Source organism: Pituophis catenifer, unplaced genomic scaffold (assembly GCF_029215685.1).
Source record: "Pituophis catenifer annectens isolate HBS135680 unplaced genomic scaffold, rPitCat1.0.hap2 SCAF_15, whole genome shotgun sequence".
Classification (NCBI taxonomy): Eukaryota; Metazoa; Chordata; class Lepidosauria; order Squamata; family Colubridae; genus Pituophis; species Pituophis catenifer.
This window is the reverse complement of record NW_027256895.1, coordinates 4,225,681-4,250,251: the sequence shown is the minus strand read 5'-3', so window position 1 is coordinate 4,250,251 and position 24,571 is coordinate 4,225,681. Positions and strand designations below refer to the sequence as shown.

Here is a 24,571-nt window from a genome sequence, read left to right as displayed (position 1 = left end):
TGACTCTCCATCGGAGGGCTGACGGACGGCCCAGGCTCCGCCTCTCTCTCTCTCTGCCAGCTCCATTTCCTCTTCCCCCTCGGAGCTCTCAACTTGCCACGCCTCCTTTTCCTCCTCTGATTTGGCTGCTGGAGGGGCCGGAGGCCGACAGGCCACAACAAATGGGGGAAGCTGGATTCACTTACCAACCATGTGATTCACTTAACAACTGCAGGGATTCACTTAACAACTCTGGCAAAAAAAGGCCGTAAAATGGGGCAAAAATCACTTAACTTTCTCGCTTAGCAACATCAATTTTCGGCTCAATTCTCATAAGTCAAGGACTAACTGTACGTAAATTCATTTCAGACTGGTTTATACAGGGTAGTCCTCGACTTACAACAGTTTGTTTAGTGGCCGTTCGAAGTTACAACAGCACTGAAACAAGAGACTTATGACTGTTTTTCACACTTATGAGCGTCGCAACATCCCTGTGGTCACATGACCAAAATTCGACGCTTGGCAACTAGTTCATATTTATGACAGTTGCTGTGTCCCAGGGTCACATCATCCCCTTTTGCGACCTTCTGACAAGCAAAGTCAATGAGGAAGCCAGATTCACTTAAAAACCGTGTTGCTAACTTAACAACGGCAGTGATTCACTTAACAGCCGTGGTAAGAAAGGTTGTAAAACAGGGTAAAAGAAAGGTATATAAAATGACTTAACGCATGTGTCAATGAACAACATAAATTTTGGCCTCCATTGTGGTCGTAAGTCGAGGACTGCCTGTATATATAATTATTATTATTTTTTTGTATATATAATTTTTTCAATTGGTTGTTATTTTGCAAATATTGGCCTCTCGGTGTTGTGGCCGTACGGAGCCTGTGCAGCTAGTAGCTGATTCAGACAGCGAGGAAGCTGGTGTGGTGCTGTGCCAGCAGCCTGTGCAGCTGGCACTCGAGTTAGACAATGAGGAGGCTGGAGAAGATGTGGTGCGGGGATTCAGCCAGGGCCTTCAGAATCTCCAGAAGCTCCCTTAAGTGAAGAGGACGAAGAGGAGGAACCTCTTCTCAATGCACGGGTGCGCAGAGCTGCCAAAACGCAGGAGTGGCTCCTCAGGAGGTGGTCTCCTCAAGAGTAAGAGTAAGGCTTGGGGCTAATTGGCCACTCTCTTAGCCTATTTAAGGAAGGACGACAACTGAGGCAATTTGCAGGGAACAACTTAGTTCACATACCTTTGTGTCTTGTCTTGCTTATTTTATCAGCTTCCTGCAAATTGCTTCTGGGCATTCTGCCAACCATAGTAAGCTTTCAGTTATTATTCTTTGAATTCTTGGCGGCTGTTAATGCAAGTAATTAACAGCCGTTGTTGTAAAAGACTGGTTTATTTAGTAAACTAAGGTTTGAACAGACTTTGTGTGTGCTGCGTTCTTTGGGGTCCGTAGAGGGGGCAGAACACTCAGGAATTGTAACCCAGTCTGTCTGAAATACAGATGTAGGAAATGTTTGCGGAGGACAAATCTTCTTAAGAATCTTGGCGTAATCTTTATAGAGTGGGTCTCTCAGGACAGGAGATTAAGCAAAAAGATGGGTCCTATTTAGCCAAGTTTTCTAAGCCATCACATGCGTTCAAGCCACGCATGTGAGCAAACCGTATGCATGCACGCTCACATTTTCTACGCGCAGCGAACCGGTGGTAAAATTATGTGAAACCCACCTCTGGTTGGGGGGGGGTCAGTTTTTGTGAGGTCCCGGCCATTATCTCAGTTTGTCCTACCACCTTAATAAGCCTTAAGATGGTTTGTTGGTTACCACTCTATCTGCATAGAGCAGTTCAACTTCATTAATCGTGGTTTGAGGTTAGCGGGTTAGTGGTTCAGACCGGTTCGAGCAAACCGGTAACACCGACCCCCGGCGCTATTGCCGTCCTAGTTAGCCACTTTTTCTAAGCCGCGCGCCTGCATGCAAGCCGCGCATGTTAGCAAAGCGCCTACGCGGAAGGCTGCGCATGCATGCTCACATTTTCGGGGTGCGGCGAACCGGTGGTAAAATTATGGGAAACCCACCTCTGGTGGCAAGGATGAACCTATTATTCCTACGACTTATAAAATGCTACTGAAATTGAATTTGGGAAACGAAGAGGTAAAAAACATTGTACGATCCAGTGGGCAAGGAATTTTGGAGATAATGGGAAGCTTGAACAATGGGAAAATATGTGGACGAAAGGTTTAACATTTACATTAAATCATCATCTAAAAGAGACGGAGAGAGTCGGAATATTACTATGTGTAAGCAAACTGACCCCAGACAATACACTGTTCACAAAACACTTATATATGTAAAAGAAAAATGTATAAATAAAATATAACATGCTTCTTTTTCTCCCCCCACCATCTTTCCTCTTCTTCAGAGGTGGTATTCAGCCGGTTCGGACCAGTTTCGGCAAACTAGTAGCGGTGACCTGCGGGTGGGCCCACCTCCGCGCCCCCCCAATCCCATCCTATATCACTGTTTTTGATGCTGCATGCATGCATGGATGGCACACGCGAGCGAGCGAATTGCTGTGTTTTGAGATGCCTCACGCATATGCAAATGGCGTGCGAGCGAAACGAGCGTGCACACGCTCACATTTTCGGTGCTGGGCGAACCAATTGCTACAGTATGTGTGAATCCCACTTTTGCCTCTCCCCTCATTGTTCTTCTATTTACTTTTGTATTTTGTATTTTATAAGACTCTATATGACTTAATAAAAAAATTCGATTGAGAGAAAAAAAAAAAAAGGACACATGGACTTCAACTCCCAGAATTCCCCAGTCCAAAATGGCCTCCCCGTTTGCGGCCTATCCATCTTTAACGCAGCTCATTTTTTACGACGGTACCTGGGAACCGCCGCCCTGAATTTTGGCAAGAGTCCTCGACGTACGACCACAATTGGGATCAGAATTTCAGTTGCTAAGCCGGGCGATTAGGAAGTGTGCCGCACTCAATTTTTACCACCTGTTCGGTCTCTGTTGCTAAGCGAATAACTGCGGTTGTTAAGCGAATCACATCCTCGCTAAGCTTTCCCATTGACTTTGTTCGTTGAACTCTGACTGGGAAGGTTGCAAATGGCGGCCACGTAACCAGTGGTGGGATTGAAATAATTTAACAACCGGTTCTCTGCTCTAATGACTGGCTGGGTGGGCGTGGCCATGGTGGATGTGGCCAGAGGGTGTGACTGGCAGCACTTGGCCTCCTGCACCCCCCTGGGGGCAAAAACAGGCCACGGGAGGGATGCGCCGCCCCCCCGTGCCCCGTTTTGGGCCTAGTAGGCCTCCCTGCAGCCTCCTGGGAGCGAAAACGGGTCATGGGGGTCGCCTCCCATGCCCCGTTTTGGGCCTAGTAGGTCTCCCTGCAGACTTCTGGGAACAAAAATGGAATGCATGGGGACACCTGAAAGGGGCGGGGCAGGGCCAGCCAGCAATTTAACTACCTGTTTGCCTGAACCGACCAGAACCGGCTGAATCCCACCACTGCACATGGCCCCGGGATGCTACGACCGTCATAAATAACATGCCAGTTGACAAGCATCTGAATTTTGGTCACATGGGAATGCTGACATTGTCATAAGTATGAGGACTGGTCATCAGTCACGTTTTTCAGTGCTGTTGTAATTTCAAGTTTGCTAGATGAGTGTTTACACAGGTAGTCCTCGACTTACAACCGCTTGCTGAGTGACCATTCAAAGTTACAACGGCACTGAAAAAAAGTGACTTACGACCGTTTTTCACACTGACGACCGTCGTAGCATTCCCACGGTCAAAGAATCAAAATTCAGATGCTTGGCAACTGACTCATATTTACGATGGCTGCAGAGCAGGGGTGAAATGCTCCCGGTTTGGACCGGATCGCCCGATCCGGTAGCGATGGAGGCGGGTGGTTCGGAGAACCTGTAGCAAAAATCCCTGCCCCTCTCCCCCATGCCCAGCTGAGCCGCACAATCATCAGACGCTTTTTTTTACTTCGGCGAAGAAGTTGTAGAAAAAATGCTTTTAAAAGTAAAAAAAAATTGGCCACGCCCACCCAGTCACATTACCCCACCCACCCACCAAGCCACGCCCATAGAACTGGTAGTAACAAATTTTAGATTTCACCACTGCTGCAGAGTCCTGAGGGGGGAGGTGTCACGTGATCAGTGGTGGGTTCCTCCCGGTTTAGTCCGGTTCGGCCGAGCCGGTAGCGGTGACGATATGACGTCACCGAACCGGTTCTCCCCCCCCGCCCTCCCACGTTATTCTTACCTTTTATTTGGTCCCACCCCCAATCTATTGCTGCCTCCTGAGTCCCAGCTGATGACTTGAGGGAAAAAAATTGTTTAAACTCTTGCCGCGGGGCTTCAAAGGACCGTTCTACAGCTGATCAGTGTTAAAAGCAAACAAATTAGTTGGGTCGTAAGTGCGAGGACTGGTCGTAAGTGCGAGGACCTTCCAGAAATGACTCTGACCAGCTAGCCACGCCCACCTAGTCACATGACCTCCAAGCCACGCCCACAAAATAAGCCACGCCCACAGAACCGGTAGTAAAAAAATTTAGAACCCACCCCTGCACAGATCCTCTTTTACGACCTTCTGACACCAAAGTCAAGAGGGAAGCCATATTCACTTAACAACCGTCTTACCAGCTTAACATCTGGGGTGATTCGTTTAACAGCCATGCCAAGTGTCTGAATTTTGATCACGTGACCATGCATCCTGCTGCAACCAGAGGTGGTATTCAGCCGGTTCGTACGGGTTCGGGGGAACTGGTAGCGAAGATTGCGGGTGGGCCTGTCCACCCGCCCCGGCTCTGTGGCGTTCTATTTAGGCACGTTTTCAAGGCCAGGCACATGCGTGAAACAGGGGTGGGTTCTACTTACTTTTACTACCGGTTCGCAACGGGCCCGTGCGCCCACGCTTGCTTCGCTCGCGCGCATGCGTGTGTCAGCACTTCAAGCTGCATTTACTCTAGTGCTGACATAAGAAGGAGAAGGGAGGCGTCTGGAAAGGGACGTTTGACTTTTCACCTACTTATTTTCCCTGGAGATAATATCCCCTAGGAGATGGGATGGGAGGGGGAAAATTCCTTTGAGCTGGAGCAGTAGATTAGGGGTAGAATGACTTGAAAGATGGCCAATGAGTGCAGGGGAGTAGAGAATGGAAAGGGAGGGTTTTGGGTCTGGAAGTCAGTGTTGGCTTCGATGGAGTCGGATTTTAGAATTAAATTGCATTTGTTTGAAATGCAATTTATTTGAGACGACCTTGAAACCTGACAGCGCGCTCTTCTGCGCAAGCACCGAAGCATTTTGGTGACGTTGGGGTCAGTGGGCGGGGCCTCCCACCAGTTTTACTACCAGTTCTATAGAACCGGTGCGAACTGGGGGCAACCCGCCATTGGTGTGGAAGTCGTGCACATGTGTGAAGCAAGTGGGCACGCGCGTGGCAAACGTGGTAAGAATACTGCAAACTCACCGCTGGCTTTAACAGTCGTAAGCGTGAAAACTGTCATAAATTGTTTATTTCGGTGCTGTTGCAACTGTGAGCCGTCACTAAATGAACTGTTGCAAGTCAAGAACTACCTGTCTATCTTTTTTTAAGCTAAATGCATTAAAATCAAAAGTCTTAAATCTCTTTCTCCCGCTCTCTTACATACATGCAAACACACCAGCAATAAATTTGTGATTCACCACATTTTGGTGCTACAAATAAGTTGCTCATTGGAGCTCTCCATTCTCTCTTTTCCTCTCCACCCCAAAACGTTTTAAAAGTTAACCCTGTCAGGTTTCGATGTCATCTCAAATAAAATAAATTGCATTTCCAAACAAATAGTCTTTGACGAAATCTGTCATTTTATTAAGCATGACAATCTGTCCCCGATCGTGGCGTAGCCAACACTGACTTCCTGACCCCCAAACCTTCCCTTTCCGTTCCCCAATTCTCTGCGTCTCATTGGCCATCTTCCAAATCGCTCTCCCCATATCTACTATTTCAGCTCCCAGGAATGTCCCCCCCTCCCATCTCATCTCCTAGGGGATATTATCTTCAGGGAAAATAAGTAGGTGAGAAGTCAAGCGTCCTCTTGCCAGCTGTCCCCTCTTCTCCTTCTTATGTCAGCACTAGAGTAAATGTAGGTTGAAGTGCTGACAAACCCCTTGTTTAAGGATGACCACGAATGGGAAAAAGCTCTTTTTGGAGTGATGCATCAAATCACATTTATTATATGTTAAAAAGAAGACCGAGTCGTTTGGGATAGCAACACACAGATGGACTCATCTACTGTTTTATACTGAGAAAGAGAGAGAGAGAGAAAGAGGAGAGAAAAAGAGAGGGGGGAGAAAGAGAGGGAGAGAGAAAGAGAGAGAGGGAGAAAGAAAAGGAGAAAGAGAGAGAAAGGGAGAAAGAGAGGGGGGAGAGAGAACGAGAGAGAAAGAGGGAGAAAGAGAGAAAGAAAGAGGGAGAAAGAAAAAGAAAGAGAAAGAGACAGTTCTATAGTGAGAAAGAGAGAGAAAGAAAGAGAGAAAGAGAGAGAGAAAGGGGAGAAAGAAAGAGGGGGGAGAAACAGGGAGAGAGAAAGAGAGAGGGAGAAAAAGAGAGAGAGGGAGAAAGAAAAGGAGAGAGAGAAAGGGAGAAAGAGAGGGGGGAAGAGAGAACGAGTGAAAGAGGGAGAAAGAGAAAGAGGGAGAAAGAAAAAGAGAAAGAGAGAGAAAAAGGGAGAAAGAGAGAGAGAAAGAGGGAGAAAGAGGGAAAAAGAAAGGGAGAAAGAGAGAGAAAGAGACAGTTCTATAGTGAGAAAGAGAGAGAGAGAGAGAGAGAGAAAGAGAGAGAGAGAGGAGAAAGAAAGAGGGGGAGAAAGAGAGGGGGGAGAGAGAGAACGAGAAAGATAGGGAGAAAGAGAAAGAGGGAGAAAGAGAGAGGGAAAGAGGGAGAAAGAGGGAGAAGGAGAAAGAGGGAGAAAGAGAGAGAGAGAAAGAGGGAGAAAGAGAAAAAAAAAGAGAGAGAGGGAGGCCTGGTTAGGGAGCAGGAAGGGATGTGAAAAGAAAACAGCTAAAAAAGGGCTATAAAAGGGAATATTTTTTAAAAAATTAACAATTAACCAGTGGAACTACTTGCCACCAGAAGTTGTAGGTGTTCCAATGCTGGAGGTTTTTAAGAAGAGATTGGATAGCCGTTTGTGCAGAACATTACCGACTTACGAAAATTCATTTAACGACCATTCAAAATTAAAACGGCACTGAGAAAAAAGTGACTTACGGCCGTTTTTCACACTTACGACTGTGGCAGCCTCCCCATGGTGATACGATCAAAATTGAGACGCTGCTCAATCGACTCATATTTATGACGGTTGTGGTGTCCCAGGCGTATGTGTGTGTGTCACGTGATCCCCTTTAGCGACCATCTGACGAGCAAAGTCCATTGGGAAGCCGGATTCACTTAACATCCGTGGCAAGGAAGGTAAAATGGGGGAAAACTCACTGGACGGCTGTCTCGCTTAGCAACGGAAATTGTGAACTGTAGGTTTTGGTCGTAATTTGAGGACTACCAGTCCCAAAATTGGGAAACCTTGTTTTTCTTAGCGTTTCAGCCTCTGCCAACTCGTTCTCTTTAACCCGATCCGGCCGTTTTAGCAACTTACAACTTTAATTATTGAAATATTCTCTAACATTGCGAATATTTCGTTTTATTACATTGTGTTCTTGCTATATTTCTCCGCTCCCCCACCCCCTTTTTTACAAGGAGGCGTTGTGACCCAGGCTTCCTTCTAAAGTAAACAGCACAAACTTAAGTCCCGGCAAACCTCTTTAATTCAAACGGTTGTGAATTATTGTCATTCCCAGTCTGAAAGGCTTCTCAAACAGTCTTTCAGGGGAGTGTTTCTAAACACCCACCTTATCTCTCTTGGAATGCTGCCAGAGAACTAATTGCCGAACACAGGGCAAGGCCAAACTTAGCACAGAGTCAAACAGAGCTTTTCCAGAGCTTTTCCCGACCAGATGAACTAATTGCTTCCTGCAAAAGCTCACGTCCCGTTCACTTCTCTTTTATGTCTCATGGGAGAGTCCAATCATCTCCAAGCCTTACTCCCAAGTTGATCCTGTTTTCTTAATTGTTCCTGTCTTCTGGCAGCTCTGCGCATGCACGCACTGGGAAGAGGCTCACGCTGTTCTTCTGCCTCGCTGATGTCAGACTCCGGAGACTCCAGAGGCAGCGAAGAACTATCAGATGGCCTTGGCCCCCCTCTGCCTCTGACTCAGAGCCCTCATCCGAGCCTTCCCCAGACTCCAGGACTGGCCCACGTTCCTCCCCAACCTCCTCATTGTCTGACACTGCTGCCAGCTCTGCTGGCGGGCCACAACAGGAGGAGAGAGGTGCGTGAATGATTAACCTCTGCGTATCTAACACCTTTTTCGTATTGCTACAGCTAGTCCTCGAAATTACGACCACAGCCAAGCCCAAAATTTATATTGCTAACTGATGAGTTTTGCTCCATTTTATTAACTTTCTTGCCACGGTTCTTAAGTGACTCACTGCCATCGTTAAGTCAGGAACCCGGTTGTTAAGTGAATCTGGCTTTCCCCATCGACTTTGCTTGTGGGAAGGTCACAAAGGGGGATCATGTGACACCCCCCCAGGACACTGCAACCGTCATAAGTATGAGTCAATTGCCAATGGTTATCAGAATGTTTATCGTGACCCTGGGTTACAACGGCAATAGGTGTGAAAAGCGGTCCCAAGTCACTTTTACTCAGTGCTGTTGTAAATGAACTGTTGTAAGTCGAGGAGGACCTGAATAAATCCTTCCTTCCTTCCACCATTCAATCAGAACAGAAGAAGCTTCTCTAAGATGAGAAGTGAAACCTCTTCAAGGAAAAAGAAAAAAACTCCAGTTGCCTTTCAGGAAAAAAAAACACCTTTGAGATAACCCTGACCTGGATGGTTGAGGATCTCCATAGACATGCCATTTTAAGTATCGCCTAACCCAGAGGTAGTATTCAGCCGGTTCGTACCAATTCGAGCGAATTGGTAGCGGCAACTGCCGTCCATTTAGCCACATTTTTGAGGCCGGCGCATGTGTGGAAGGCGGATGCCCGACAAACCAGTGGTAAGAATATGTGAAACCCACCACTGGCCTAACCCCAATACAGGTAGTCCTCAACTTACAACAGTTCATTTAGTGACCGTTCAACGTTACAACGGCACTGAAAAAAGGGACGTATGACTGTTGTTCACAGTTACAACCTTTGCGGCATTCCCCCCTGATCAAAATTCAAATGCCTGGCACAACTGACTCATATTTTCGACGGTCTCAGTGCCCCGGGGGGGGTGTCACGCGATCTCCTTTTTACGACCTTCTGACAAGCAAAATCCATGGGGGAAAGCCAGATTCACTTAACAACCGGGTGACGAACTGATCAACTTGCAGGGATTCGCTTAACGGGGCAAAGGTCACTTAACCAATGTCTTGCTTAACAACAGAACTGCCAGGCTCAATCGCGATCGTAAGTCGAGGACTACCTGTAGATTACAAAATTCGCTTTGGAATCCGAAAAGAAAGATGCAATGGGGGGGCTCTGCTTGGATGCAACCCCCAACCCCCCCACCTAAAAAGTCTGCTTGCCTCCTTGCAATTCACACCCCCCCCTATACACATATCAACCCCCGTAACACCTGGTTTGCCTTCACCCACGCAACTTGCATCCTAGTTTGTTTATGCACACAGCTCCTCCTCTTCACTGTCTGCTTCTCTTGTTTCCATGCCTCTCCGCTCTTCTCCCCTCTCTCATGTGTTTGCGTGTGTGTGTGTGTGTGTGTGTGTGTGACATGACAACATTTCTTGATCAGCCCCATTCCTGTCTCTTCTCTCCCTGGACGGCTCCGCCTCGCTCCCTCCCCTCCCTCCCCAGTCCCTGCCCGTAGGATGCTGCGGCTGTTGCCATGGCAGCAGTCAGCCAATCGCCTCGCCCGTCCTCCTGTTACCTAGGTGACCGGGCAGCCTACACCAGAAACCGGCCTTTTTACACACTCACTCACACACAGACACACAAACAGAAATACGCGTGCGCGCTAGGGCACATACACACACAGATGGACTCACCTACAGTTTAATACTGAGAAAGAGAGAGAGAGAGAAAGAGGAGAAAGAAAGAGAGGGAGGGAGAAAGAGGGGGAAAGAGAATGAGAGAGGGGGAGAAAGGGAGAAAGAGAGAGAGGGAGAGAGAAAGAGAAAGAAAGAGGGAGAAAGAGAACAAGAGAGAAAGACAAAGAGGGAGAAAGAGACAAAGAGAGAGGAAGAGGGAGAAAGAGAAAGAGAGAGGGAGAAAGAGAGAAAGAGAAAGAGGGAGAAAGAGAAAAAGAGAAAGAGAGAAAGAGGGAGAAAGAGAGAGAGAAAGAGGGAGAAAGAGAGAGAAAGAGGGAGAAAGAGAGGAAGAAAGAGAACAAGAGAGAAAGAGGGAGAAAGAGAGGGAGAGAAAGGGAGAAAGAGAGAAAGAGAAAGAGGGAGAAAGAGAAAAAGAAAAAGAGAGAAAGAGGGAGAAAGAGGGAGAAAGAGAGAAAGAGAGAGGGAGAAAGAGAAAGAGGGAGAAAGCGAAAGAGAAAAAGAGAAAGAGGGAGAAAGAGGGAGAAAGAGAGAGAGAAAGAGGGAGAAAGAGAGAGGGAGAAAGAGAAAAAGAGAGAGAAAGAGAGGGAGGGAGGCCTGGTTAGGGAGCAGGAAGGGATGTGAAAAGAAAACAGCTAGAAAAGGGCTATAAAAGGGAATATTTTAAAAAGAAAGGAAAACTAGAAAAAAAAAGAAAGGAAAAAGAGGATTTGGTGGCTGAGGAAAACAGAGGCAGAGCAACAGAAGGATGAAAAAGAAAGAAAATGCAGATGGAAAAAAACAGAAGGAAAAAAAAAAAGGATGGCTAGATAGCCTTAGAAAATTGCATCCATTCGTCTTATCTCCCTTTATTTTGAGGGCTGGAGCCAAAGTCTACACACCTAATGCACACAACCACAACAACACATACCACAACAACAACAAGAAGCTTTTTCATCCCTTCCCACCAGTCCCAAATTCTTTTTATAATGAATTTTCCACCCGGGAGTCCTGATCATGATGGATTTTTTTACACGCTAAAGTCTGTGTGGGACTCTCAAAAAAAAAAAAAAATACCAGATAGAGATTTTTTTTGTTCTGTCTCTTTTTAAAATGGCTCCTGCTAGGGGGAGAAATTCTCCTCTTGACCATCTGTAAAGCCGGTTTCCTCTTTATTAAAAAATATTTTTAAAAAATCAGAATAAATCTAGGAACATGTTTTCAGGGAACCCATTTTACGCCGAGGCAGAAGCTGGGAATAAAACTCACAAAAGCCTTGGCGTAAAATGGGTTTGTTAGAAATGTTGTCCCTCAGACGAAGCTCATTTTAGTTCTAGAACCGAGGGTGTCCAACTGTGGCAACTTTAAGACTTGGGGACTTCAACTCCCAGAATTCCCCAGCCAGCCGCAGCTAACTGGGGAATTCTGGGAGTTGAAGGCCGCAAGTCTTCAAGTTGAAGGCCGCAAGTCTTCAAGTTGAAGGCCGCAAGTCTTCAAGTTGAAGGCCGCAAGTCTTCAAGTTGAAGGCTGCAAATCTTCAAGGTTGCCATGTTCGGACATCTGTGGTGTAGACCAGGGGTCTCCAACCTTGGCAACTTTAAGACTTGGGGACTTCAACTCCCAGAATTCCCCAGCCAGCCAACTGCGGCTAGCTGGGCTAGCTGGAATTCTGGGAGTTGAAGGCCACAAGTCTTCAAGTTGAAGGCCACAAGTCTTCAGGTTACCAAGTTCGGACATCTATGGTATAGACCAGGGGTCTCCAACCTTGGCAACTTTAAGACTTGTGGACTTCAACTCCCAGAATTCCTCAGCCAGCAAAGCTGGTTGGAGACCGCTGGTGTAGACCATGGAAGAACATCTTCTGATGTTCACCGATTTCAGTGAGGACACCTCATCGATTCAATCATTCTCCACCCATATTTTGAAGACTCCTTCAAGACAAGTCAACCTTCTCCCGTGTCAACCGTTGAGTGAAACCATCAATGAGAGGGTTGTAGGAACATGCTGGTTTCTGTCCTCTTCCCCACCCACCAGCTCCAGTTACCCTTCTTACCTGGCGATGGCTAATTCTTGCTTCTGACGAGCCATGCTGACCGCTCTCCGGGCCACCTCCACTGCTCGGTCCACTTTCTCTTTAACTTTGCTCCGTCGAAGCGGGATGAGGTTCTTCACCTTGCCGCTCACCAACCGGTTGAGCTTGTACTTCCCTTCTTCTTTGGAACCGTCGGGATAGGTGGTGCGCCCATACCCGTGTCGGCGGTTCCCCAGCCACTCGCCCTCGTACCGCAGCCCATTGGAGCGTCGACTCACCCCGTAGCCACTGCGCCGGTCGGCCCGCCATTCTCCCGCGTAGACCTCGGTGGAAGAACCTTCAATGGTCAGAGTTGAAGGCAGCTCAGGAGGTTCGGTCTCAGCATAGCTGAGAGTGGTGGCCTCGCTTCCCGCTGAACTGACCCCTGCCTCACTCTTGAGGGACCCTCGCTTGCTGCCCAGAGAGGCTTTAGACTCGGCTCTCCGCACTCTTAGCCCGCTCAGGAGCAAGGAACGCCGGAAGAACCCTCCGCTCTTCTTCTTGGTCCCCTTGGGGAAGTCTGGATCTCCAGGGAAAGCTAAGACAAAGCCACCCCTGGATCCTGAGGCGGGGCTGTCCCCAGGGAGTGGCGGAGGAGGCAGCGAAGGAGGAGGCAGCGGTACCACAGGGGCATTGTGATCGGCCTCACTGTGGAGAGACTCCAGGGAGGTCCGGTGTGGGGAGCGCACCAGGGTGGCTTGACGATACGGGACACTCTGGCGTACTCCATATCCATGACGCTTGCCAGACTGCCACTGGCCTTGGTAAGTACCTGCAATGAAGGAAAAGATGAGGTCAATTTAGGATGGCGAAGGACATTCCACGTTTCTTGGACAAGAGATGTCCGACATACTGGTCCAGCTGGAGAGGACCACTCAGGCCTTCTCAGACCTACCAAGGAGGAAGAACCGTCTTGGTGTGTGGAAACTGGATCAGGAACTCCAGATTTTTGTGTTGGAGACCATGGAGAAAAGTCGTGGGTCAGAGGGTCAAGGAGCTATGCAAGTGACGTCTTCTCCAGAACACCCGAGGGTTTCATTTTTGAAAACAAGGACGGTTAAATGTCGGGACGGATGGGACTTAATTCGTGTTGGGGTTGCCTCCTGTTGGTCTTTCAAGGACTCCCGAGATTAGTTGGTTATGCCTGGGTTTAAAGGGGTTAGGGTTTTGCTTGAAGCAGGTGTGCAATGTGTGTGTGAAAACTTGCGACATTTTGTGGCCCAGTTGAGTTTGAAACTCTGTGATGAAATTGGATCGGCTATTTATGGGCCGCCCATACCACCTCCACCTCCACCCATTATCTTCAGACACACAGATGGTGTTCTAGAGGAAGATACAAAGCAATGGTGTAGGAACACAGTGTGTGAGAGAGGTGGGCCTCTGGGGGGGAGGTGGGGAAGGCAGTTTTTGCCCTCCCCAGGCTCCTAGAAAGCCTCTGGTGCCTGGGGAGGGTGAAAAATGGATCTTCCGGTCCCACTGGAAGTCAGGAAATGGGCCGTTTCTGGTCTCCAGAGGGCCTCCAGTGGGGTAGGGAAGGCCGTTTTCACCCTCCCCAGGCTCCAAGAAAGCCTCTGGAGCCTGGGGAGGGCAAAAAAAATGGGCCTACTGGGCCCACCATGCCATCGTGTGCCAAAAGCAGGGGGGAGCGTGGGGGAGTCACATGCACATGCGCGGGAGAGCGGAGCGCATTGAATTACGAATGTGGGCACGCACGCCCATGACCCCCCCCACACACACACTTCCCCCACTTTTGGCACGCGACAGCAAAACGGTTAGCCATCACTGATCTAGACGAAGATAAAGACGAAGACAAAGCAACGGTATATGAACAGTGTGGGAGAGAGCGAGGGGAAGAACCGTCACCTCCATTGCCATCGTCATCACCATCACCATCCTCACCCCCTCCATCATTCCCACAACCATCTCCACCACTATCTTGGAACACATGGATGGAGTGGTAGAGGACCATCTAGATGAAGAGATGAAGCAATAGTGTACGAAAAGTGTATGAAGGCATCTGACCAACTTTCTATGGACCGCATCACTATCACCCACCACAACCATCACTACCTGTTCTGCCCCAGCTACGGACCCCCAAAGAACGCAGCACACACAAAGTCTGTACAAACCTTAGTTTACTAAATTAAATCAGTCTTTTTCAAACAAAGGCTGTTAATTAACTTTCTTAACAGCCTACAAGAATCCAAAGAATAAATAATCGTAATCTTACTATGGTTGGCAGAAAGCCCAGAAGCAATTTGCAGGAAGCTGATAAGAGAACTAAGATCAAGACGCGAAGGAGAGTGAACTAAGTTGTTTTCTGCAAATTGCCTCAGTCGGCGTCCTTCCTTAAATAGGCTAAGGGAGTGGCCAATTAACCCCAAGCCTTACTCTCGAGGAGACCTCCTCCTGAAGAGCCACTCCTGCCTTTTGGCAGCTCTCCGTGCCCGTGCATCGAGATGAGGCTCCTCCTCTTCTTCCTCTTCACTTAAGGGAGCTTCTGGAGGTTCTGAAGGCCCTGGCTGAATCCCCGCCTCTGGCACCACATCTTCTCCAGGCTCCTCATTGTCTGCCTCTAGTGCCAGCTGCACAGGCTGCTGACGCAGCACCATACCAGCCTCCTCGCTGTCGGAATCAGCTACTAGCTGCACAGGCTGCTGACGGGCCACAACACTACCACTATCATCATCACCACCATCACTTCCACCCATTATCTTGAGACACACAGATGGTGTTTCTAGAGGAACATCTAGATGAAGAACAAAGCAACTGTTTGTGAACAGTGTGTGTGAGAGAGAGAGAGGTGGAAAGAACTGTCACCACCATTGCCATCATCATCCTCACCCCCTCCAACACCACCACAACCATCTCCACTCATTATCTTAGGACAGAGAGATAGTGTTCTAGAGCAGGGGACTCCAACCTTGGCAACTTTGTGGACTTCAACTCCCAGAGGAATTCTGGGACTTGAAGTCCACAAGTCTTAAAGTTGCCAAGGTTGGAGACCCCTGTTCTAGAGGAACCTCCTGTTGAAGGAGTGAAAAATATATGGAGACATCTGACCAACTTTCTATGGTCTGCATCACCCTTAACCACCCTCACCTCTACCACCATCTTGGAACACATGGATGGTGTGGTAGAGGGACATCTAGATGAAGAGGTGAAGCCACAGTGTACGAAAAGTGTATGAAGACATCTGACCAACTTTCTATGGACCACATCACGATCATCACCACACCATCAGCTCCACCAGTATCTTAGGACAGAGAGATGGTGTTCGAGAGGAACCTCTAGATGAAGGAATGGAGCAAGGGCGAAGGAAAAGTATACGGAAAAATCTGGCCAACTTTCTATGGACTTTCTATCATCACAATTACCTCCACCGTTATCTTAGGACGCACAGACGGTGTTCTAGAAGAACATCTACATGAAGAAACGAAGAAACGGTGTACACAAAGTGTGAGAGAGAGGTGGAAAGAAGAACTACAGTACCCTCACCATCGTCACCTCCGCCCATTATCTTGAGGACAGATAGATGGTGTTCAATCTAGAGGAACCTCTAGATGAAGGAATGAAAAGTATACGGAGAAATCTGACCAACCTTCTATGGACCGCAACACTCTCACCCACCACAACCATCACCATCACACCTGAGGGTTGGTTTCACATTTTCGTACCACTGGTTCGCCCTGCGCACACGCTTGCTTCTTCACGCGCTCCTTCTGCACATACGCCCAGCCTTCCGCACATGTGTCCGGCATCAAATATGTGACTAAATAGGACGGCTGTCAGCACTTCAAGCTGCCTTTACTCTAGTGCTGACATAAGAAGGAGGAGCGGAGGCGTCTGGAAAGGGACGTTTGACTTTTCACCTACTTATTTTCCCTGGAGATAATATCCCCTAGGAGATGGGATGGGAGGGGGGAAATTCCTTTGAGTTGGAGCAGTAGATAGGGGTAGATTGACTTGGAAGATGACCAATGAGTGCAGGGGAGTGGGGATCGGAAAGGGAGGGTTTTGGGTCTGGAAGTCAGTGTTGGCTACGATGAGTCGGACTTTGAATGTCATGCTGAATAAATGGGGGTTTTCTTCAAAGACTTTGTTTGAAATGCAATTTATTTGAGACGACTTCGAAACCTGACAATGGCATTATGCCGGGGTGGGTGCTACCGGTTCTCCCAAACCGGTACGAACCGGCTGAATACCACTTCTGAACCATCATCCTCATCCTCACCACTGGTATCTTACGACACACAGATGGTGTCCTAGAGGAACATCTAGATGAAGAGACGAAGCAACGAGGTACGAAAAGTGTATGAAGAAATCTGACCAACTTTCTAGGGACCACATCGCCGTCATCACCGCTAAACCCCATTACCGCCGTCACCTCCACCATTGCCTTAGGGCACACAGATGGTGTGGTAGAGGAACATCTGGATGAGGAAATGGAGCAAGGGGGAATGAAAAGTATACGGAGAAAACTAGCCAACTTTCTATGGACCGCATCATCAGCCACCACTACCGCCACAACCATCGCCACCATATCTTAGGACAGTGCTCTTCAATCTGTGATACGTGTACCACTGGTGGTACTTCGGCACCTGGCGGGACATCTCCTAGACTTAGGACACATGGATGTCCTATAACAATGATGGCTAATCTTTTTGCCATCATGTGCCAAAAACGGGAGGAGCGCAGGGGGCCGTGCGTGTGCTTACCCACACCCATAATTCAATGCGCCCCATCCCCCCAACTCCCCCCGCTTTTGGCATGTGATGGCATGGTGGGCCCGGTAGGCCCGTTTTTTCGCCCTCCTCAGGCTCCAGAGCCTTTCTAGGAGCCTGGGGAGGGCAAAAACAGCCCTCCGGAGGCCAGAAACAGCCTGTTTCCCAATTTCTGGTGGGCCCAGAAGGCCTGAAAATCAGCTGGCCAGTACGCGCAGGCACGCTGGACCTAAGCTAGGGCAATGCTCGCGTGCCTACCGATATGGCTCTGCGTGCCACTTGTGGCACGCGTGCCATAGTTTCGCCATCACGGTCCTATAAGGTGGTACGCTAGAGGAACATCTAGACCAGGGGTGTCAAACTCGATTTCATTGAGGGCCACATCAGGGTTATGTTTGACCTCGGGGGGCCAGGTGGGCATGGCCAGGGTGAGCGTGGCCAGCTTGACGTCACTCGTTCCGTTTTCGGCTGCGATGGCCTCCTGCAGCGCTCTGCCAGCAAAAATCGAGCACGCAGCCCTCCTGGGCTCCATTTTCACTGGCAGAGGCACCGTGGGCCAGTATTTCAACTTATTCCAGGGTGGCCCCACAAGCCAGATCTAAGCACCCCATGGGCCCAGATCCGGCCCATGCACCTTGAATTTTGATACCCCTGATCTAGATGAAGGGATGAAGCAATGGTATATGAAATGTGTGTGGCAAGGTGGAAAGAACCAGGCCAGGTGTCAGCAACCTGCGCCTCCGGAGCCGCATGCGGCTCTTTGGGCCCTCTGCTGTGGCTCCCTGTCGAGTGATCCCACCACTGGCTGGCCCTGCCCATCACCCTCCCCTCCCAGTCACTCCTTGCCTGGTCTGAGAAGGTAAAGGCGACGGCGGATGATGGAGAAGTGGCCGGAGCAGAGACAGAGAGATAGAGAGAGAGGAGGAGGAGAAGAGAGAGACATAGAGAGATACAGAGAGAGAGGTGGGGAAAGAGGGAGGGAGAGAGAGGGATGTCAAAAGGATTTTGTGGTTCCCGGTGTTTTTTAACAACTGGTTCTCTGCCCTAATGACTGGCTGGGTAGGTGTGGCTGGGGGGTGGTCATGTGACTGGTGGAAGTGAGTGACGTCGAGTTGGCCACGCCCACCCAGGTTTTGTGGCTCCCGGTGTTTTCTTTTCTGTGGGAAACGGGTCCAAATGGCTCTTTGAGTGTTTAAGGTTGCAGACCCAGGCTCTGCTCCAATTTCCCCTCAACAGACTTATGGAGGAGGACTGGACAGGGACACGACGTCTTGGGCCAAGTGGACAATCAGAAGACAGATATGACATCGGGACCCCCCCCCCCGCCCAGACCAAGAAGAAACAACGGCCCAGCCCCCAACCCCCCCTTCTTGACCTGTCCTCCTGACTCACCTCCATCCGCATAGGTCTCCATCCCGTAGCCATCCTGAAGACCTTCGCGCCACATGCCTTCGTAGACGACTCCCGAGTGGCTTTCCCAGATGCCCAAGTGGCCCTTCAGCCCGTGGCACCACTCCCCCTTGTAACTCCATTTGCTCTTCCGTTCCGCGCCCAGGCCGCTGCGCTTGCCTTGACTCCAGAAGCCCTGGTAGGTATTCCCGCTGGGCCAAGTGTAGACGCCCAGAGACTCAAAGCCGCGACTCCAACGCCCGCTGTACTCCCCCTGGGCGCCCGGGCCTGTGCACACCCCGTAGCCATGTGCCCGGCCTTCTTCCCAGTCACCCACATAACAGCCTCCATCATCAAACTCAAATCTGCCTCCGTTGGACATTCATGTAATGTTTCTCCCCGGCCAGTCGGGCTGCAGTTACCTCCGAGTCCCCGTGTGCATTTCTCCGGCCCGTCGAAATCGTTTCTACATGGCTATGCTCCACCCCAGACCGGCTTCAGTCCTCCATGGCTCCCTCTGGACAGCCAGACATCGATCTGGCAAGCCGTTCTTCCCTTCTCTGGCCGGCCGCCTCCGATTCGGCTGAACTTGCAAATTCCAATTTTGCTAATGCCGTCTTGTTTGGCTTTCGTTGGTTTTCATCAACTCCCGGGAGCACCGAGGAGGAATCAGGTGGCTTCTCGGCAGCCTCCAAGGTCCTGAAGCAGGAAGAAACTAGCGGTAGGGTGAGCCCGACATTTAGCGTTAATGAACATGCGGCGGCGATTATATTAAAAGTTTAGAAAAAAAGTCGGGGGCGTAAAAGTGCAAAAAATGGGCGTGAATAAAATCCGTCTGGGCACACGAGCCTGTGGAATCTTCCGAGCACAGATTCATTCACTGCTCTTCCTAGTATATAAGAAACACCCCTCCCCCACCCAAAAAAGTCTTCCAACTACAAACAAAGCAATGGTCCAGGAGTTATCTGTAGATGTTCCTCAAGGCTCTGTGTTGTCTAGTTGGAGGTCCAGAGAATTGGAGATCGAGTTGGAGCCCTGGAATATCAGAAGATATGGATTTTCCAAGATCCGTCGAGGAATCCGGTGGCGCCACAGACAATCTAAGGGCTTTGTAGAGCCGAGGGACAGCCAGTTGATCTTTCTCTGGCGAGGACCAAACATGCTAAGTTCCTAGAAGAACTTCATGGTGGTGAGTCTTCTCGCTTCTTCAGCAGCAGGAGACAAACATTTGGGGACCGCTTTCCATGTCACAAGTTCAGGATAGACAAATGTGTAGGCCTGAATTCTTTGGTTGAGAAGTCTAGGATGGTCTGGGTTGATCAGTGGGGACTTATGGGCAGAAGACAACCAGACGGTGGATCCCCAACTGCAGGTGGCCATGAAGGCATGGTGATATTCCATTCATGGTGGCTGAGGGACTTTCAGAGTCCTCAATTAGACTTGCTGAGGTCTTCTCGGTCTTAGGAGGCCATCGCTGAAGGGAGATTCTGGAATTCAGGATCCACAAAAACCACTGTGGCATCAGACAGAAAAGCGGATCCTGGGGTTTTCCTCCCTAGGGCCCATCAGAAGCAATCTAGACCATCCCCCACAATCGGTCAACCTCTTCCGAGCGGTGGAGAGGCAGGAGGGTTGGCGAGGAGGAACACCAGGTGGTACAAACTGTCGAGAACAACCTGTATCAAGAGACATAAGAGATTAGGCACATACTCAATTGAGCATTGCAAGAACAGTGGAGAGAGGGAGGGAGGGAGGAAGAAAGAGAGAGAGAGAGAGAGAGAAAGAAAGAAAGAAAGAAAGAAAGAAAGAAGGAAGGAAGGAAGGAAGGAAGGAAGGAAGGAAGGAAAGAAAGAAGAAAGGAAGGAAGAAAGGAAGGAAGGAAGGAAGGAAGGAAGGAAGGAAGGAAAGAAAGAAAGAAAGAAAGAAAGAAAGAAAGAAAGAAAGAAAGAAAGAAAGAAAGAAAGAAAGAAAGAAAGAAAGAAAGAAAATGAATGCATGAATTTTGGGATCTTAAAAGTCCACAGTTCTTAAAAGTTAGCAAGGCTGAGAAACACTAAAATATCATGATGGCTAATACAACTAAGATTATAAACTATGTATGTTGCAAAAACAGTGGATTAGAAGGGAGAGGGAGGGAGAGAGGGAGAGAGGGAGAGAGATAAGAAGGAAGGAAGGAAGGAATAAAGGCAAGAAAAGAAAAAGGAAGGAAGGAAGGAAGGAAGGAAGGAAGAAAGGAAGAAAGGAAGGAAGGAAGAAAAAGAAAAGAATAAATGAATGAATGAATTCTGGGATTTTAAGACCACAGTTCTTAAGGTTGCCAAGGCTAAGAAACATTAAAATACCATGATGGCTACTAATAGAACTAAAATTATAATCCACGCATGTTACAAAAAGAATGGAAAGAGCGAGAGATGGAGGGAGGAAGGAAGGAAGGAAGAAATAAAAGCAAGAAAAAAAATAAGAAGAAAGAGAAAGAAAGAAAAAAAGAAAGAGACAGACAGACAGACAGACAGACAGACAGACAGACAGACAGAGAATTCTGGGATTTGAAGTCCACAGATCTTAAAGTTGCCAAGGCTAAGAAACTCTAAAATACCATGATGGCTACTAATAAAACTAAAATTATAATCCACGCATGTTACAAAAAGAGTGGAAAGAGCGAGAGACGGAGGAAGGAAGGAAGGAAGGAAGGAAGGAAGGAAGGAAGGAAGGAAGGAAGGAGAAAAGAAAGAAAGAAAGAAAGAAAGAAAGAAAGAAAGAAAGAAAGAAAGAAAGAAAGAAAGAAAGAAGAGAGAGAGAGAGAGAATTCTGGGATTTGAAGTCCACAGTTCTTAAAGTTGCCAAAACACTAAACAGAAACACTAAAACAGAAACACTAAAATACCATGATGGCTACTAATAAAACTAAAATTATAATCCACGCATGTTACAAAAAGAGTGGAAAGAGCGAGAGACGGAGGAAGGAAGGAAGGAAGGAAGGAAGGAAGGAAGGAAGGAAGGAAGGAAGGAGAAAAGAAAGAAAGAAAAAGGAAAGAAAGAAAGAAAGAAAGAAAGAAAGAAAGAAAGAAAGAAAGAAAGAAAGAAAGAAAGAAAGAAAGAAGAGAGAGAGAGAGAGAATTCTGGGATTTGAAGTCCACAGTTCTTAAAGTTGCCAAAACACTAAACAGAAACACTAAAACAGAAACACTAAAATACCATGATGGCTACTAATAGAACTAAAATTATAATCCATGCATGTTACAAAAAGAGTGGAAAGAGTGAGAGACGGAGGGAGAAAGGAAGGAGGAAAGAAAGAAAGAAAGAAAGAAAGAAAGAAAGAAAGAAAGAAAGAAAGAAAGAAAGAAAGAAAGAAAGAAAGAAAGAAAGAAGAGAGAGAGAGAATTCTGGGATTTGAAGTCCACAGTTCTTAAAGTTGCCAAGGCTGAGAAATACTAAAATATCATGATGGCTACTAATAGAACTAATATTATAATCCATGCATGTTGCAAAAAAATGGAGAGAGCGAGGGAGGGGGAGAGAGAGAGAGAGAGAGAGAGAAAGAGACAGAGAGAGAGAGAGAGAAATTAAGAAGCAAAGAATCAGAGGAAGCAAATAAGATTCACCTCTGTTTGTCCACGGAGCCAAGACCGAAAACAACTCACAAGCGGTGCCTCCTAAGGGAGACAGATGTGCAACAACCCCCCCCAGACACACACTCCTGTACACACACACACACACACACACACACACACACACACACAAGAGGCACTTTTGTAAACAAGCACCGCCGTCGAAGCCGTGTCCACCGCACAAGGCAGGTTGACATCACCCGAGGAAGATCACACATGCGCCTGAAGACACACACATGTATCCAGGCGCTCGAAACGGGTGTTTAAAAAAAACACACACACACACACAACACACACAAAAAAATCAGGGCTCCCCCAACCCACATACAAGCTGCAAAAAAAAAAAAAAAAAGAGAGAGAGAAAGAAAGAGAGAGCAGGAATTCATGCTCAGTCAGCAGAAGGCTACACAAACACACACAAACACAATTGCACACAAAATCCAGACCTGTCCACATGCAATATATATATATATATATTGCACACATGCTATATATATATATATTGCACACATGCTATATATATATATATATTGCACACATGCAATATATATATATATATATATATATATATATATATATATATATATATATATATATATATATATATATATATATTGCATGTGCAATATATTATATACAATAATAATAATAATAATAATAATAATAATAATAATAATAATAATAATAATAACCACCAGGCAGGGTGGAGATAGGGGAACCAGTCTCTGTGTGCCACCCTTCTCCCGCTGTTGTGCCAGGCTCACTTTTTATTTTTTACACGCCCAAAGCAGAAATTGGTGTCAGCTGCAGAGCCCGCCCTACACATCAAACGTGCCCCACATTCCCCAGCAAAAGGGGACAACCTTTACCAGGAGCTCACTATAAACCCCAGATTGCCCATCTCTTGAAGCGTGAAACAAGCCACAATCATCACTCAAAAGAAAAACACGCTTGGCAAAATCTTGCAAATCAACCCAGATCTGCACGGTGCATTTGATGGGCGGAATAGATAGATTAGATAGATGAGAGAGATAGATAGATAGATAGATAGATAGATAGATAGATAGATAGATAGATAGGTTGGGTTTCATTTAACGACCGCCGCATGCAGGAAAAGCCTAAAGCAACAGCTCTTCTGTCGCCCCGGAGAATATCCCAGAATAATTCCCCCCAAACACACACACTTACCAGGAGTGGATTCCTACGAAACAGTCTGAAAGGTGAAGAAGGGAAGAAGGGAAAAAAAAAAAGAGAGAGAGAGAGAGAGGGAGAGGGAGGGAGGGAGAAAAAACCACTCGCCAGATCTTCTGGAAAACGCACAGATGCGCTTTCAGAGACACACCCAATGCGAGAGCCAGTAGATCGATGGAGGGGGATCTCCGCTGGGAATACCAATACCGCTGGTGGGGGGCAAAAGACAGCCCCCATGGAAAAAAAAAGCAGGAGAGGGAGGGGAGGTGGGGAGTCCTGGATGGATGGAGGGGGAAAAAGAAAAAAGAGCTCCAAAAACGTGGAATGGGTGGGGGGAAAGAGGAAAAAAAATAAAGAAAAAAAAATAAAAGAAGGGATGAGGCGAAGAGGCAGACGAATAGCTGATGATGGAGGGACCGGGCGGAGGAAAAAGCACGGGACACAGCTGGGGGGGGGAAGGGGGAGGGAAAGGGGAAGGGGGAGTTGGGAAAGAGAGGGATGGCTGGAAAGAGAGAGAGAGAGAAGGATGGAGAGAGAGAGAGAAGGATGGAGAGAGAGAAGGATGGAGAGTCCTTTTTAGCTCTCACCATCCTTGTCAAGCCCACCAAAGGCGCTAAGCAGAGAGGATCTATTTGGGGTGGGGGGTGGGGGGTGGGGAGAAGCCCTGATCCGTGCCCACCCCCCCTTACCCCCACGGCAGATTTATTTCATTTTATTTTTTTGTCAAAATAATAATAATAATAATAATAATAAAAAGCACCCAGCTGGACCGTTTTTTCCTCCTTCCATCCCACCCCAGACTCAATAAATGGGAAGGGGTTTTAGGAAGGAAGGCAACTGGCTGGGAAGGAGGAGGGGGGGGGGACCGGGAGGAATTGAGGGGGGGGGTCGTTCTCCTGCCGCCGGGGCCCCCCCCACCAAAAGGCAGATCGAATCCGAAAGGAAGATGGAGAGAGAGAGAGAGAGAGAGAGAAAGAAAAAAAAATCAGGGTGGAAATAAAAAGAGAGGATAGGAATTATTCTTGAGGGGAGGGGGCTGCCAGGGGGAAAGTCCCTTGGGGGGGTGGGAAAATGGGGAGGGGGTCTCCCTGGGGTATGCCAACCAGCCCCCCACTCCTCAAATGCAAAAAGGGGGGTGTTGGCATCAGATCCGGAAACAGGAGAGGGGGAGAGGTGGCCGTGGGTTGGGTTTTTCTGTCTGGTAGAACCCCTTTAAAAGAGGGGAGGGGGCTTTGGGGGTCCCCTTCCCACGCATTCCCCCCCTCCTCCCCGAAAAAAAGACACAACAAAAGGGTGTGATTCCAAAGATGTGTTTATTTTCATTATTACACAGAAGGCACCGAAGCAGGGCAGGGGTGAGTACCAGCGATTTGTGTACCCCCAAGATTCGGGCTGTTCTCCCTCATCTTGGAGCCCATCCAAGATGAGTTTCTCCCCCCCCAACCACCACAGAAGACCCTCCCCTAATTTCCCAAGAAGCATTAGGGAAGCCCCTTCCCTCCCCCCCCCCATATCGCC

General features: G+C 48.1%; 1 protein-coding gene across 1 annotated transcript; it reads right to left on the bottom strand.

Annotated features, from left to right (window-relative positions):
• Window positions 1-12,119: 12,119 nt before the first annotated feature.
• On the bottom strand, window positions 12,120-18,636 carry JPH4 (junctophilin 4). The gene is made up of 2 exons (XM_070954347.1): window positions 18,258-18,636; window positions 12,120-12,913 (listed from the first exon to the last, which is right to left on the bottom strand). The coding sequence occupies exons 1-2, from the start codon at window positions 18,634-18,636 to the stop codon at window positions 12,120-12,122; spliced, it is 1,173 nt and encodes a 390-aa protein (XP_070810448.1).
• Window positions 18,637-24,571: the final 5,935 nt, after the last annotated feature.

What these genes read in the sequence shown, in the direction of transcription:
- JPH4 (XM_070954347.1), bottom strand. Translation starts at nt 18,636, where the DNA reads ATGTCCAACGGAGGCAGATTTGAGTTTGATGATGGAGGCTGTTATGTG. An exon ending in GGAGACCTATGCGGATGGAG is followed by an intron (nt 12,914 to 18,257) that starts GTGAGTCAGGAG and finishes CCTTCATTGCAG; the next exon opens with GTACTTACCAAGGCCAGTGG.